We start from the raw sequence: 15,614 nt of genomic DNA on the forward strand, positions 1-15,614 counted from the left end.
GATGGATAGGGATCTGGGTCAGTTTAGGTGGAAGAGAGCCAGATAGGGTAACTGTCCTAATGCATTCTTTTTTTTTTTTTTTAATTTTATTTTATTTTATAATAACTTTATATTGACAGAATCCATTCCAGGGTAATTTTTTTACAACATTATCCCTTGCACTCACTTCTGTTCCGATTTTTCCCCTCCCTTCACCCCCTCCCCTAGATGGCAAGCAGTGCTATATATGTTAGATATGTTGCCTAATGCAGTCTTTAAAGCTTTAATGGCATAGTTCATCATCAGTGCCTTGTTTTCCTAATCACACTTCCTCTCATTCTGGATCTCCATCCTGGTTGCCTATTTACCTCAATTAGCCAATAACTCATGCCTTGAGTTGCATTGAATAAATATAGGAGATTGTTGTACTTACTGTCCTGCTATCCTTCTTTCCTGTCAGCAGCAAGGCTCCCCATTGAGGCTCAGGACTTAAGTGTCCAGATTCTACTCCCACCAAACTGTTTGGAACACTATGATGTCAATATTAGTGCTAGGCACTGAAGGCAGGTGTAGTTTTGTCTGTGAATTAGCTCTGTGTACCATTGAGCTCATGAAGTAGAACTTCACATGAAAGAGCTCGATGTTTCTGCTCGATGATTGTGTTTCCATGATAGAAATCAGCAATACATTTGGGGTCAATCTTATACAACAGGAACTTGGAAAGTAAATTAAAAATTTGTTTCTACTCTATGTACTTTAAGGATTCTGATTTCCTTTACTTGAGCCCTTTTCCTTTTAGAAGCATCAATCCTAATTTCTTTCTGGAGACGTGGTATAATATTGTGAAAAAAATACTAGTTTGGGGAACTGGAGACCTGAGCACTTATCCCAGTGCTACTACTGACTGACTCTCTCAGACAGATCCCCTGCCTGTTATGTTCCCTAGTTTTCTCATCTGTAGAATGAGTGGGTTGAATTATATGATTTCTAAATTTTCCTTCTTAGGCTAGAATTCTATTGGGTTTAGATCATTAATTGCCCTGTCTTAGAGAAAAAGTAGTTCCTAGATTGCTAAGCTTTTACAAGATGGAAAAAGTCTTAGAACTTTAAGATAGTCAGACAATGTTGTGAGAGTTTGGAGCCATTATAAAATGATAAATAAGAAGAAATAAATTGAAGAGGAAGGGTGATATCTAGGATGGATGGACTTGATAAGGTGAGAAAACCATTTTTACAATGTAAAGGGGATGAGACTGGCGGATATTGGTAATGGGCATCCCTGTGTAATAAGCCTTCCCTTCCCCTCCAGGACACAGACTGGGTAGTGGTGAAGGAGCCTGTTATCAAACTGGCTGCCATAGACAATGGGCTGGCTTTCCCTCTGAAGCATCCTGACTCCTGGAGGGCGTGTAAGTCCCAAGACCATAGTGGTTCAGGTTCTTCTTGGAAATCATAGAGTTAAAATGTTCTCCCTTTTCTAGACCAGCAAGACTTTCCCATTTTGTAGAAACTGTCCTGCTCTAGCTCTCCAAACACCCTCTTTGATTGTAATCTCTCAATCCAAAATTTTAATTCCCTGAAAGGCCTATGATTCTCTGGAATAGATGAAGTGCTATGCTCTCTTCCCCTGCTTTAGCCTCCTAGAGGTGATAACTGTCCAACCATAATTGACAATATTCTGAGAGGGAGTGGGAAATATGAAGTTGGTGCACAAACCCTGGATTTTTCAGGAGATTCATATCCATGTTTGATAGGCAAGTAATATACTTTTAGTTGGAATTCTCTACTTTGGAGTTCTACATTTGAAGTGTGAATTTTATTTTTATGCTCCAAGTGTTATTGAATGGAATACTTTCTTTTTCTTTTTCTTTTTTAATATATATATTTTTATGCAGTACTTTCTTAGAGTGTTCTTGTAGGAAGAAAATACAGACAAGCTAGAATTTTCCCAATGGTGAATTTTTACTTTTGTTTTTCCCTTCTTTCAGATCCTTTTTATTGGGCTTGGCTACCCCAAGCCAAAATTCCATTTTCCCAGGAAATCAAAGAACTGATCCTTCCAAAGATATCTGATCCTAACTTTATCAAGGACCTGGAAGAGGACCTGTATGAGCTCTTCAAGGTCAGCCTTAGGAATTTCAACTTTATTTGTTAGTGGAAAAGAAATATGGCTGTCCCAGTCAGCTTCAGTGTAAGTGAAAAGATGAAGCCGACATTACGAAATGGGATTTCTTAGTCGACTAACACCTTACTTGAATCTATCTCCTTGCCTGGATTCCAGCATTAGAACCCAAGAGGAGCAGAACCAGAAAGGGGGAGTCAGGCTGGCACTGAAAGGAAGGACCTCTGAGTACGCTCGGTGCTTCTGCTGGGAGAGTGTCGGGGATCTCGCGGGGTCTGTGTTAATGGCAGCATAGGCCATCTGCCTTCTTCCCATTTGTGAACCAGGGCACAAATTGTGGGTTATCATTTGGCCAGTTTGGGTGTTTAATTGGTGAGAGCTTTCTAACTGTGGAAGGAGCTGGGCTACTTGGATGTTTCTTCTTGTTTCTCTTACAGAAAGATCCTGGTTTTGACAGGGGCCAGTTTCACAAGCAGATTGCTGTCATGCGGGGACAGGTAGGCTCAGGCTGCCCCTTCAGGGCTTCTCCGTAGGATCTCTCTGCGATGATTAGCCACTGTGTCAATGATGATAGTGCAACTAGCTAGCATTTCCCAGCACTTTTTTGGATTCATGACCCATTTGTTAATATACCAAGCAACATAGGAGACCACCTTATGAGCACAGAGCCCGGCCATCTGTCTATCTGTCCTCATTAGTCCCAGTATCACATGGACCAGCCATCCTGCCTTCCTTTCTATTCTGCTTATAGTCCCCTTCACCTGGTCAGAATGGGCAAAGGCAGCTGAAGAAACACAGGGACATCACTGTACACCAACGAGTTTTTCAACTCAGCAAAGCAGTTAGACTTGAGACTAGAAAACAGTGTTGACGTTTTTGAGAAGCAGTGGTCCTTCGTGTTTAGAAATATTAGATGCCCAAACTTTTGTCTGGCATAAAAGCATTTTCTAACCGCACTGAGATATTTCTTTACTTCTAAGCCATAGGTGTCTCAGGAGAAATAAAGCCTTGGTTTTACTGGTGTCTGTTTCTCTTTGGGAATAAGATAGAGGAAATACTTTGCAATTGAGGTTAAGATTACATATAATCCTTATAATTTCTTAAACCATAAGAACCAAGCAAATTAGGTAAATGAATTTGTTCCTATTAAGACTCAATATTGCTTCAGGAGAAAAGTTAACACTGCGTAGAACCTGCCTCTGTCTTGGAAATAGCATATGGCCTTTCCCTAGTCCTTCAAGTTCATCTATTGGAGAAATGTTCCAAGACAAGCATTTGAAAGATCTCATCCCTAGGCTTTCTCAGTTCTTAGGCTTAAGAGGATAGATACCTCCCTATGGAAATCTTAGCCTCTAGCTGGTTTAAAGAAATGGCTGGAGCCTTTTTGCCTTCTAATCAGTAGTAGTTCTAAGTGGAACAAGAGTGACACTAAATCCAAACTATCAGTAGGTTGAATAGGCTTGGGAACATTCTTTTTTGCGCTCCCTCTTGCTCCTACTAGGTGTGCTTGCCAACATACTTGGCTCAGATCTGCACCTCTGTAACTAGAAATTGAGTACTAGTGTAAAAAGGTAAAGGTCTGTGATTAGAGCATTCACAAACCTTGCTTATCTCTATGTGGCCACAGTGCTTAGTATACTTTAAGTGCTCAGTAAATGTATTTTCATTCATTCATTCCTTCATGAAAGGTGAGATTATACATGGAGAATGAAATATGCTTTCTTTATCATTGTTGGGATGGTGTTGCAACCCAATAGAAAAATAAGGTTTTCCCCTCTTTTCCAGTTGGCTTCTATACAAACTAGATGGACTAGTTGATTTAGATATCTCCCTTTAGATGAGGGCTAGAGTAACCCGCAGGCTTTCCTTTTACCTAATTCTTTTCTTCTGTTACAGATCTTGAATCTAACTCAGGCCCTGAAAGACAATAAGAGCCCCCTTCATCTAGTCCAGATGCCACCTGTGATTGTGGAGACAGCTCGGTCCCACCAACGGAGCGCCAGCGAGTCTTACACACAGAGCTTTCAAAGCCGGAAGCCATTTTTCTCCTGGTGGTAGCCCTGCGGACGAATGATATGCTGTGTCAGACTTGGGGACTGGGAGGGAGCCTGGGGAGCAGCTTTTGAGATAAGCCAGCGAAGCAGGTGAAATCATATACTTAAGAGCCCTCCCCCTCTAGTAGAGCCAAAGAGCTTTGCAAAATATGGGGAGAACCACCACCAGACATACTGGGGCAGTCTTAGTCCCAGGTGTTGCCTTTTACATTCTGGGTAAGGTCAGAATTCTGCAGGGGAACAGTAGGGGTACTAGGGAAGGAGCACCTCATCTAACTTCACCCAGCTGCGGGTTTTGAAATGCATCATCCCAGATACTCTTCTCTGTTGCAGTTCCCTATCACTTATTATATTCTGCATCAGAAAAAAAAAAAACAAAAACATAACTCCAAAACTTTAGCCACAATATCCTGACAGAACATTATCTCAAAAACATACAAAACATTTTATATCAGTTCAGAAATAACTTTGGATGATTCAGAGCCTATGTGCCCTTTGTATTCTTGTCCTAAAGACTGTGGAGGTGAGAGATTGTGTCACAGTGCATCAAATTAGATAATACTTCTGAGACTGTGAGCTGAAAAGTTTTTACGCTGTCTTTTCCTGCCCACTAGAAAGCTCCCTCTTTTCCTTTTTCACCTTACCAGTGGCAGATAGTCTGCTTCAGAATCTACTGGCATGTTTGTCTTTTTATTTTTATGAAGTCCATTTTAACTTTAGGCCCTTAGGCAGCTTTGTCTAAGGCCACATGGACCTTACTGGCTCTTAGCCCTGCAGTGGACCTGACCCCTCCAGCTCAGGCCTGTTAGGCAGCTGTATCTCAAGCAGAGGCAGGAGTGGATAGACTTGTCATTATGAAATGGAGCCACCTTCCCAGCATTTAGCTCCTCATATGGCCTGATGTGTTCACTGGGAGTCCTAGTGGACTTATCTTTACAACTGCTTAAACTTAGTGGACCTTGCTTTAATTGATCTGTCATCCTTCCCCATATTTCTATCAGCCCTAACTTTCATGAGTGTTTGGCCCTAGTAACTAAAGTAGACTCCCTTTCCCTCAGCAAGCTTGAATCTCAGCCCCCTGATGTGTTCTTAGGCTTTTTAATTCTTTCCCAGCTCTTTTCTCAGAGGAGTAAGCCCGTCCTTGAGAAAGCTTCTTATTCTGCCATTTGCTTCAACCTGCCTACATTTCATGCCTGGCCTTGGCTCTTAGGGTAAGGATTTAAGTTCCTCCTTTTGCTGGCTATTAGTGCCTCGTCCACTCCACTATCCTGTTCCTATTGTCCTTTCCTGGGGAAGAAGGTATGGAGGTTCAAGAAAAAAAATAGGAATTTTATTTTAATCCTTCATTGTTTTCATTGTATAACAATGCTTTTCAGAATAGAACAGCAGGAAGTAAGTGATGGCAATATTTTTTTGTTCCATCTCTTTCCTTCTGTTAGACACTTTTGTCTTTTTTTTTTTTTTTTTCTTAAAGAAAGCAAGCCCCAAAGGAAGGAGTCCTTCACTGCCTCCCCCAGTGGTCTGCCTTCAGTGGCCACTTCTCCAACAGCTGTCCTTGCCCAGACCTTGGATTCCTTTCCATGCAAAGGTTCTTTGATGGTACTGTGGAATACAGCATATTCCTTGCAGTGATTGACTTCTTTTTTTAAGGATGGCATATCATACTACTACAACTATGTGGGTTTTGGCGTCCTCCCTATCACAAACAGCAGAATTAACCTTGCAAAGAAATTATCTTGATGGTTTGACCAGTAACCAAAGAAGGTAGTGCCCTCAAAGCTTGTCCACTTTCTTCTTCCTCAGAGGCAAGGATAAGAAGAACCATAGGATTTTTATTCTCTATTAGGAAGAGTACATAAGTCCATCTGCATGGCCCCAAGGACAGGGACAACCTAGCTCTCTAGCACTGACAATCCCAATCAGCAATCCTGTCCTGATTCTCAGGCTGGGTGACATGCATTTGAAAATAAGTGACCTATACTGCAAAGGTGGGTGATTCCCATAGAGACTAGAGGTTTCTATTGCTGACTTGCCCAATTCTGTGGAAACTAGAATCGAGCTCCAAACTCTAAGCTAAAAAGGCCTTTTGGAGGAAAATGATCTTTGCTTATGATGTGTATATTTTATTATAGATACACATGCATATGTAAAGTTCCCTCTTTACTCACTCCCCCAGGAGGATGGAGAGAACCCTTGAACATTTAAGATGGGGATGGTTAAATCCTTAAATTGTTTTTCCTGTTTAAGATGAGAAGAGGATCAGAAGAAAATTGAGACTGGGGAGGATATTAGTTCCTATTCCCTGGAAGTGATAAGAATGTAGGATCTCTTCCCAGCTCCTAGAAATTTAAATCTGAATGGACTGGAAGAAACCAGAGATTCTGCAGGAGTCTTCTGAATAGAATGGTGCAAACTGATTCTCTTTTGCTGGCAGGGGGCTTCCCCCCAGCAATGAAGAGAAAAGAATTGGAGTCCTGGTTACTGTGATTGCTGCTGCCCCCATGTATTGTTCTAATGCACTGTAGAAACTGTATGTAATGTATTTATAACAATGCAGATGTACAAATAACATGAATTCAGTTCCAGCTTTCCTTGCCTGGCTTTCTTAGTAGAGGGGAAAGTGATGCTTTTTAGGGCAAAGAGCAAAGAGGAAATTGTTCTTGAACAAGACCTGTTTTGTAGTCAGGATTAATTTTTTAAAGTAATAGCCAAGCTGAAAGAGCAAAGTGCTGCAGCCTATTTTTGCTTCATTCCTGGCCACTAGAGGGTAACCTTACACAGGTCGGGGTATCTCTGTACCTGATAGGCTGTGGATGTGAAGGAGATTACTAGAGAGAAGATCCTTTGTAAACCAAGTATCCTCCCATGGAGGTGGCCTGAGTGGAAATGTGTTATCTGTGTTAGAGAGAGATGATAACAAAACTCTCATATCTTATCTGAGGGGAGTGCAGAACTTGGAGTTACTGATCTTAGCCCTCCAGTGCCCAGCCACCTAAAGCTCTTTGCAATTTCTTTAGTGTACATTTGCTTTCAGCAAGATGACTCCCTTTGTCCATGGCTGAAATAGCTCCCTCTTCTCATTGTTTACACCAGTTTGATATTTCATCTAACTGATTATGCTAAGTCTAACTCTAAAAGCTCATACTATGGCCCCAAGATTTTGTAATTCTCTTTTAAGACCTCATCTATGTGACGTGAGAAAGGTGACTTGGGCCCTCCATTTCTGTCTTCTAGATAACTGAGTTGGAATCCTTAGCAGTGATACCTTGCCTGAAATGTGAAGTTTGTTTGTCAGGCCCTTTGTCCCACATCCCTGAAAGTCCAGTCTCTCAATCAGTCCTTAATAGTTTCATGACAAATATACTTCTTCATTGAGAAATTTTTATTATTAAATATTCTTATCCATCCAAGGGAACTCTAGCCAGAGTTTACTCTCTGCCTCTGTCTTTTTGGCAGGTAGGCAAAGAAAGAGGCAGCATGGTGTAGTGGAAAGAGTGCCGAAGCCAGAACTGAGATCTGGGTTTCAATTCCAGTACTGACAATTACTAGCTGTATGAACATGAGCAAGTCTTTTAACTTTGCTGACTTTGTTTCCTCATCTATAAAGTGGGAATAATAATGCTTGCACTACCTACCTCAAAGGGTTGTTGTGAGTAAAGTGCTTTGTAAACCTTAAAGTGCTATGAATTATTATCGATATCCTTGGGATGGGCCTGTTAGACTACTGGTTAAAGACTTAGGAATAACCTGGGCCTGAGCCTGGGTCCATCAGCTACCTTGAGGAGGGTAGTTTAGTCTCTAGTGTTAGTTTGGAAGGATGGGGTTTGTTTAATGCCAAGGGCGATTCATGCTCTCACTCATTCTGGGGAAGAGCAAGTTCCCAGACAATGAAAAGATCAGTAGCAGCCCCTCCCCCCCCCCCATTCCTAACTGAGTAGGTAGGCAGTAACTGTCCCCTCAGCTGGAACCTTTGTCTGCCCTGATGGGGCTGGCTGCCTCAGGTCTCCCTTCTTTCCCTGCCTCCCCTCTCTTCAAAGGAACCCATTCAGGGGAATCATCCGGATTCCTGGGGAGGGTCACCCCAGCCCCCCCCAACAGGTCAATGTCTGATCTGATGGAGATAGCTCGTGGGGCTTGTCTTTCTCCAGCTCCGCCGGTTCCTGGCGCTTGTTCTTGGGTTTAGGTGCTGCCCATTGGTGGTCAACTCCATGGTAGCACTTGAGGGGTCAGCGGGTGGAGCGTCCTCTGGTACTCTGTAAGGAACAAGCAGAGACAGTGATTGAGTCATTACATTCGTGGAGAAGAGGGATGGTAGGAAAGCTCACCAGGGCCATGTGAGCCCCAGAAGGGCTTTGCTGCCCACATCACCCCTGGGCTTACTGCCTTTTGGCACCTGACTGCAGGGGATGGCTTGTTCCTGGCTCAAGGGATGCCCCCTGCTGGGGTCTGATGATGGACCCACTCAGTGGTTGTCTAGGCCCAAGTCTTGGTGTCTCAGATGTGGCGCAGCACCGAGAGCTTCGGGAGGAGCCAGATTCAAATTGTGCCTCGCAGAGGCACTTGGGCACCGCCTCTCAAAGCCTGGTCTCCACTTCTTCATCAGTGAGAAGGAGAGCGTGAAAAAATGTACACGAATATGTGGTGATCCATTACATGGGAACTTACCTACACACTCTGTGCACATGTGCTATCCAGCCCTGAAAGCAGCCTTTTTTATTCGTATTAGCACACTGCGATCCAGGGCACTCTACCACGGGCTGAGGCTCCAGGCTGCCCATTGTTAGGAGGACTAGGTTTCTACTCGCCAGCCCCGCCCCCCAACCGCTCTCTGCCCAGCCTCAGAAACCCACCTCTGTCGGCTGCAGTGCTGTGGCGAGTGGCCCAGTGGCCGCCTTCTCTTCCTGCGCAGCTGCCTCAAGGCTTCAGCCACCTTGGGGTCCCCGGCACACTCCCAGATGATCTGGGCCCGTTCCTCGGCCTGCCTGTCCCCGCTGCGCTGAAACAGGCCCTGGATTTGCAGTAGTTCTGCATCCTGGAAGATGTTGGCTGAGGCTTGCTTTCGTCCTCGGACTCCTGCGGGCGCCTGCCCAGGGGGTGGCTCGCTCACCACAGAGGCCGGAGTGCCCATCGTTGGCTCTTTAAGAGGAAAATGCACGAGGCCTCTGTCAGCTTTGGGGCAAAGACACCTGCCCGCTTAGGAAGTGTCAGAGCTGGACCAGAACCGTGTGATCGGTCAGCAAACATTAAGCACCACCTGTGTGCCCAGCACTATGCTGAGCATTGGGAGCTCACAGTCTGATGGGGTGGGCAATATGAGACCAACTGCAGGCAAATGCAGGAACTAGCCAGAAGAGATGGGCCTGATGATTTCTTGGGGTTGGGGAGACTTGGGCTGAAGGGAAGCAGTCAGTGGTGAGGGGAGATTGGGAGAAGGGGGAGACGATATAGTAGGGGGCCAGTCTGCTGGAGAGGATACAGGGTAGTATCACTAGTCATGTGGACCATTTGCCTTGGCAAGGAGGGGCATCTCATTTGAGATGGACAAAGGAGGACAGAGTGGTAGAGGTCATCCAGATCAGGGTTGCTTAAGCCTTTTTCACCAGATGTGAATCCCTTTTCACCTGAGAAGTTTTTATGTGACCCCAGGTATATAAGTATATTCAATAGGCATACAAATCGAACATTTACTGATAATCACAATTTCCTAACCCCCACGTTCAGTTAGGAGGCTCCACATGGAGTCTTGAGCCACAATTGGGAAGCTGGGATGTAGGGGGAGATAAAATGAAAAGAAGAGGAAACAGCATAGGGTAGGGAGGGCTGGCATTCTATCCACTAGGTGCCCTAGTGAGTTAAGGAGATGTAAAAGGACTGCCTTTACCCAGTGAAAATCCAGGTGAGGTTATGTTAACAAATTTGTAATGGACCCAAGAAAACATGGTTTTGTGATTTTTTTCTATCCAGTATATATGAGGAGATGGCAGAGTATGGTCAAAGCCTTAGGCGAGCCAGGGCAAGATCTACACAATAAGACAAGAGACTGAAAAGGCCAGCATAGAATTGAACTGATTCACCAAGATTCATCAAGATTTGGAAAGATAGAGAGGGTAACGAGAGCATGGGGAAAGGCCTAGGAAAGAACCAAGAAGCTGTGATATAGGAGGTGAAGATGTGGGACAAAGACTAGGGTCTGGAGTTGTAAACCAGAGGCAGAAAGTAGATTATGATAAGATAAGGCACTTGAAGAGTTTATGGAAGTGGTTCATTTGTGAGTGAAGACAAGATCAAGATATGGCCATCTTTATGGCTCTTTAACTCACTCTAATCCAATTCTCGTTTCCCATTTCTAACCTTAACTCTCTGTTTTTAATCCTAACATAGATGAATCACTTAGAATTATCTGTAGAATAAATCTGCCCTCTTTTTTCTCACATTTACTGTGAGGAAAAGTGTGCTGCAAACCTTAAAAGTGCCTTAGAAATGCGAGCTATTATTATTAACCATAATAATCACTGGAGGTCAGAAATAACTTGCAGAGCATTCAGCATTTCGGATCTCAAGGAGCAAAAGTGAAAAGTTGTTAAAATAGATTTCAGGTCAGTTTTACTTTGTTCTTACAAAGGTCTTATTCTGGCATGGAAGCAATTCTGAATTCTCAAGGGCTATCCCAGTAAGGGGCAAGCTCTCCAGAGAGACTATTTGGACTGATCCAGCTACGGCTAAAGCCGCCTGTTTTCACCAGAAGCTGGCCATGGGTTTTGCATCGAAAGATTTGGCCATCAGAATTCTGTACCCATCAATTAGCACACACCTATCCTATACCTAATTATAGCAGGATGCTGGAAAGCACTAGGCTAGGCACGAGGCAGACAAAAGTAAAAATGAAACAGTCCCTGCCCCCTTGGGACCTACAAATATGTAGAGTGGGGGGTGGATGTGCAGGAGAGAGGTCACTCTCTTGCGGTCAAAATTCAGTTCGGATACTAGTCCTGTGACCATGGCTAGTTATTTAGTTTCTGAATTTGTTTCCTCATAGATGAAATAGAGATAATGGACATCCAGAGTGGAAAGAGCCCCCGCTGGATTCAAGTCCCAGTTTTGCCCCTACTCACTATCTCAACTTTCTAAATTTTGAAATGCTCTATCAGTCTGGAACTAGAGGGCCATATAAAACTTTTCATCAACAGATCACCTTGGCCTGGGTGGTAAGGGGGTGGAATATGGAAGCTATATCTATCTCTGCCATGGAGGTGAGTTTTAATACTCTTCTAAAATCTTGTGTCACTTTCTCATCTTCTAGTTGTCAGGCTAGGCCCTAGTTCTTCACGAAAGCTTACAAGTGATCATAGAGTCTGGGGTCTTTAGAGTTCCGAGAGATGGGGAGGGACATTGTAAGAGTCTCCTTTAGGTTCTTTCTCTTGGGTCAGACATACTATATCTGGCTATAAGGATATGACCCTAACAAGAAGGATATTTGATTGCCACAGTCTTTTTTTGTATTCTATCCTGAATTTTCTCCATTTTTATAATCCCGGAGTTGTTATTATGTATTCTTGGATTCAAAAGTTCCAAGATCTGATCTTGCCTTAGACATTTAATATTTGGGTGAAAAATTACTTCCTTGAGCCATAATTTCCTCATTCTTTTAATCCCAGATTCTTAAACTGTGGGTCATGACTAACAACATGGAAGTCATAAAATTATGATTTATTAATGTTTGATTTGTATATCTTTTATCTACTATATATCTGGCGTCATGTAATAATTTCTCAAGGGAAAAGGAGTGAAGAGTGGAAAAAGTTTAGGAAGCTCTGCTTTTAATGAGAGATGCTATTTAAATGTGAAATGCATTTTCTTACCCTATCCTAAACCCTTTTTCATCTCATCTTTCTTCTATATGTCAGTTCTTTCTCTCCTATTTCAAGTGTCTAACTACAAGTACACATAATTCATTTTGTTGTTCCTCTTGTAAAATCTGGGCATTGTGGGGGGTAAAATAAATGAACATCCGGTTTTACTTCTCCCATATGACTATTCTCTATGCTGTCTCTGAGAGCTTTGCTTCTCTTCCATGGTGGCTGAGAAAATTGTTATTAAAAAAAAAAACACATCAGGTATAGAATCTCTGCTCTTTAGAAATACCATTATCAATAAGAAGCATTGGTTCATTGCCTGCTATGTACAGGGTGCTGTATTTTTAGTGAAGGATGCTATTTAAATGTGAAGTAAATTTTCTTAACCTATCCTAAATCCTACTTCTCCACTCTACTGCCTCTCACATGTCAATTTTTCCTCTCCCATTTCAAATGTCCAATTACAAGTACACATAAATTCACTTTGTTCCTCTTGTAAAATCTGAGCATTGCTGGGGTAAAATAAATGCACATCCAGCTTTACTTCTCTCATGTGACTTCTCTGTACTGTCTCTGAGAGCTTTGCTTCTCTCCCATGGTGATTGAGAAGCAAAATTGTTACTATTAAAAAAAAAATAGAAGCATCAGGTCTAGAATCTCTGCTTTTTAGAAATACCATTATTATCAACAACAAGCATTCATTCATTACCTGCTATGTACAGGGTGCTGTGTTAGTTGTTGGAGTTACAGATAAGCTTTAGGGACTGTTGAAGACTGAGGAAATTTTCAAATCCTAAGGAACAGAGATGGGGAAAAATTCAGGAGTATCATTGACCCATCAAAGGTTTTTAGTAGCTCACCTTCTTCCAAGGAAGGATAAAAGCAGTAAACTAAATGGGATCTAGCATTCCTGAATACTCACCGACCAGAAATTGTTATTTGTTCTGAATGAGTGCCTGTGTGCAAGATGAAAACTTACTGCAGTTAACTTCAGATTCTTTAGCACAGTGGATGAGAAGTAGGAGGCCTGGCTTTCAAAATTAGCCTCTTTTTGTCAAGAATCCTTGGCCAGATTGAATACTATCAGGATGTTTGAGTTTGTTTAGCTATAAAATGTGGGTATTTAATCTGTCTTTGCACATAGTTACTTACATGTTGTCTCCCCATCCCTGTTCCTATTTGATTGTGTTTATGGAGAAACATGGAGATGCCTTTCTTTGGCATCCCTAGCACTTAGCACAGGGCTTGGCACATAGTAGGCACCCAATAAATGCTCATTAACTGACCATCTGTAGTCTTAGTTTGCATCATGAACATTCAGTTTACTTACAAAAAAGTTTACATTCTGTGGGTCTGCAAGGTGCACGCTCTATATTACTCTGAGCAAATAGCAGATAGTTTGAATAGTAAAATATCTTTCACATCTTTTTTTTTTTCCCTTTCTTTTCCCAATCTCTTTGACCCTCAGAATTTGCTTTTGGATATAACATGTTATGAAACAGATATGCTTTCCCCAAGATGTAAATGGGAAAACAGTAGGAAAGAAGGCAGATGATCATCCATTAGTCAGAAGGCCTTTGATGGGCTCATTCAGCGACATTTACTGCATAATAAGCCGCATTTACTTTGAACCTAGGGTGTTCACAACATGAACAAACACTGATGTCAATAAGTTGAATTGGGAAGGTCGGAGTGATGTTGGGGAGAGAGCCCAGGTTCAACCCTTAATTAGCTACATGGTCTTGGGCATGTCCTTTAATTTCCCTAGGTTTGGCTAAAATGAAATTGGGAATGGATGATTCCTTTGGGGGAGCCTCAGAAGGCGTGATATTCCTTGGGTCCAAACCCTGAGTATCAAGGATGGGCAGCTTGGGAGTCGCTACCTAGGAACGGCCTGTGTGAACAGGCTCCGTTGCCCAGGTTTGGGGCACACCCTTCCCAACAATATACTCCCCATCCCCAGGAAAAAGCAGATTATGTTTAGACATCAAACAGTATGCCTCAGCTTTCTCCCAAGGCGAAGGCTGGTTTTGGAGTTGGAGTACCTGAATTTGGAGGTTGTGCATGTGTGACCTTAGGTATGTGACCTCCTTTAAAAAAGGAGGAGGGGGAGAATCCCCTAAGATCCCGTCCAGCTTTGATCTAGTGTGATATCTTATCTTGGTCAGTACTAAGTGTGGATAACTGCTGGGTCTCTAGGGGTATTGTGGATTGTGGTGGGAATGGGGGGAGGAGCAGGTTGTTAGGTTCTCTTATCTAGAACTCGTTAAAATTCTTATTTCCTGGGAAGGCTGTCACTCCTCTGAGACTAAGGAGCAGCAGCATGCAGTGGGAAAATGCAGACGATCCCAGCAGCCTCGCTAGTTCTCCAAGTCCCTGGTTTCCCAAATGCTGGGATGAGCCCGCTAGGCCCCTCAGGTTAACCTAGCCAGCCGGGCTGCAAACCAGGACTCAAATAAATGGCTTTGGGGAGACTCCTTTGTTACTGGGGAAACTAGGACAAAGAACAGGAAGGTGTGGGAGAGGGCAAGGTGGCTATCTTGCCTCGCCTGATGGGCTCCAGGAGGTTTGACAGCCATTCACTGCTGCCATGAGAACAGCCTCGAGCGCTCGGGGTCGGGGCCCTGGGCTACAAGTCCCCGGGGGGGCTCGAGATTGTTTCCACCAGCACTCAGGGCTTGGGATTTAAGTGGAGGAGATGAGACTCTTCAGAGAACCTGATTCAGATCTCCTGGTAGTGCCCTCTCGCTTCTGCCCAGATAAGCCTCCCCTTCAAAAGGCTCTGGAGCAAGTCAAGGAAAAGCTTTGAACTCTCTCAGGAAATCGGGAGCGGTCTGTTTAGATCGGACCACGGAGTAAAGGTCGGACATCCCAGCACAGTCCCCGCGGCTCCCTCCTCCACCCTCTCGCGCCGCCGGCTTCCTCAGAAGCGCGGCCGACGAAACGCTCTCCCTCAGCAGGGTCTGCTCCCCGTTTGTACCCCGCAGCAGTTGGCGGGTTCCGGGCAGCGCCTGCGCGCCGATTCCGGAGCCGAGGATTCAGGGAAGGACAAGGTGTGTGGGGGGGGTTCTTCTGACATCGATGACAGTACAACCTCCGCAGCCCACGTCTAAATGCACGCCCGGCGGCCCAGGACGCTTATGCCCGACCAGTAGCTCTGCGGACTCTGGAGCGAGAGCCCGAGCCGGAAAGCCGCAGAGGGAGCCCTGCCTTTCGGGGGTCTCCGGAGGGTCTGGCCCAGGCCGGCTCCTCTTTCCCCCCGATCCCAACGGCGCAAGCCACCCCCGTGCATGGGTCTCTTACCTCCGCCAGCGGGAACGCGGTCAGAAAGGGGCAGACAGGAAGCTCGGCTGTCGGAACGCCGCGACCCCGCTCACTCGCACGATTCCATTGAAAAACACGGCTCCGAGCCGGAGGATAAGGCCAGCCCCCAGCCCCAGCCTCGGCTTCAGCTCCAGGGTAAACGTTCCAAAATCGAACGCGAAGAACCCCGGCGACCAATCAGAGCCTCGATGGGGAAGGGGGCGTGTCCCTCCTCCCCTTCCCATCCCCAGCCCCATCCCCCAGCCGGGCCGCCGGCTCCATTGACGTCAATACATTAAGCAG

General features: G+C 44.4%; 2 protein-coding genes across 4 annotated transcripts in view; one reads left to right on the top strand and one right to left on the bottom strand.

Annotated features, from left to right (window-relative positions):
* PI4K2A (phosphatidylinositol 4-kinase type 2 alpha) overlaps positions 1 to 7,832 on the top strand; it is a 20,254-nt gene extending 12,422 nt beyond the window's left edge. The window contains exons 6-10 of one of the 2 annotated variants that reach the window (XR_007951163.1): positions 1,289 to 1,388; positions 1,968 to 2,101; positions 2,539 to 2,598; positions 3,998 to 5,366; positions 5,630 to 7,832. Coding sequence is in view for 1 of the 2 variants with exons in the window: in XM_051981811.1 (XP_051837771.1) it covers positions 1,289 to 1,388; positions 1,968 to 2,101; positions 2,539 to 2,598; positions 3,998 to 4,159 (456 nt within the window). In the remaining variant the exon portion in view is untranslated. Of the gene's footprint in view, positions 1 to 1,288; positions 1,389 to 1,967; positions 2,102 to 2,538; positions 2,599 to 3,997 lie in introns of both variants that reach the window. The other variant, XM_051981811.1, reaches the window with a different exon arrangement.
* AVPI1 (arginine vasopressin induced 1) lies at positions 7,520 to 15,551 on the bottom strand. 2 transcript variants are annotated; one of them, XM_051981813.1, is made up of 4 exons: positions 15,312 to 15,551; positions 12,718 to 12,801; positions 9,006 to 9,291; positions 7,520 to 8,408 (listed from the first exon to the last, which is right to left on the bottom strand). In XM_051981813.1, the coding sequence occupies exons 3-4, from the start codon at positions 9,281 to 9,283 to the stop codon at positions 8,255 to 8,257; spliced, it is 432 nt and encodes a 143-aa protein (XP_051837773.1). In that variant the 5' UTR covers positions 9,284 to 9,291; positions 12,718 to 12,801; positions 15,312 to 15,551; the 3' UTR covers positions 7,520 to 8,254. The 2 variants fall into 2 exon arrangements, with proteins under 2 accessions (XP_051837773.1, XP_051837772.1); XM_051981812.1 differs by lacking the exon at positions 12,718 to 12,801 and having other exon boundaries at positions 15,312 to 15,547.
* Positions 15,552 to 15,614: the final 63 nt, after the last annotated feature.

This window comes from Antechinus flavipes, chromosome 2 (assembly GCF_016432865.1).
Source record: "Antechinus flavipes isolate AdamAnt ecotype Samford, QLD, Australia chromosome 2, AdamAnt_v2, whole genome shotgun sequence".
Taxonomy (NCBI): Eukaryota; Metazoa; Chordata; class Mammalia; order Dasyuromorphia; family Dasyuridae; genus Antechinus; species Antechinus flavipes.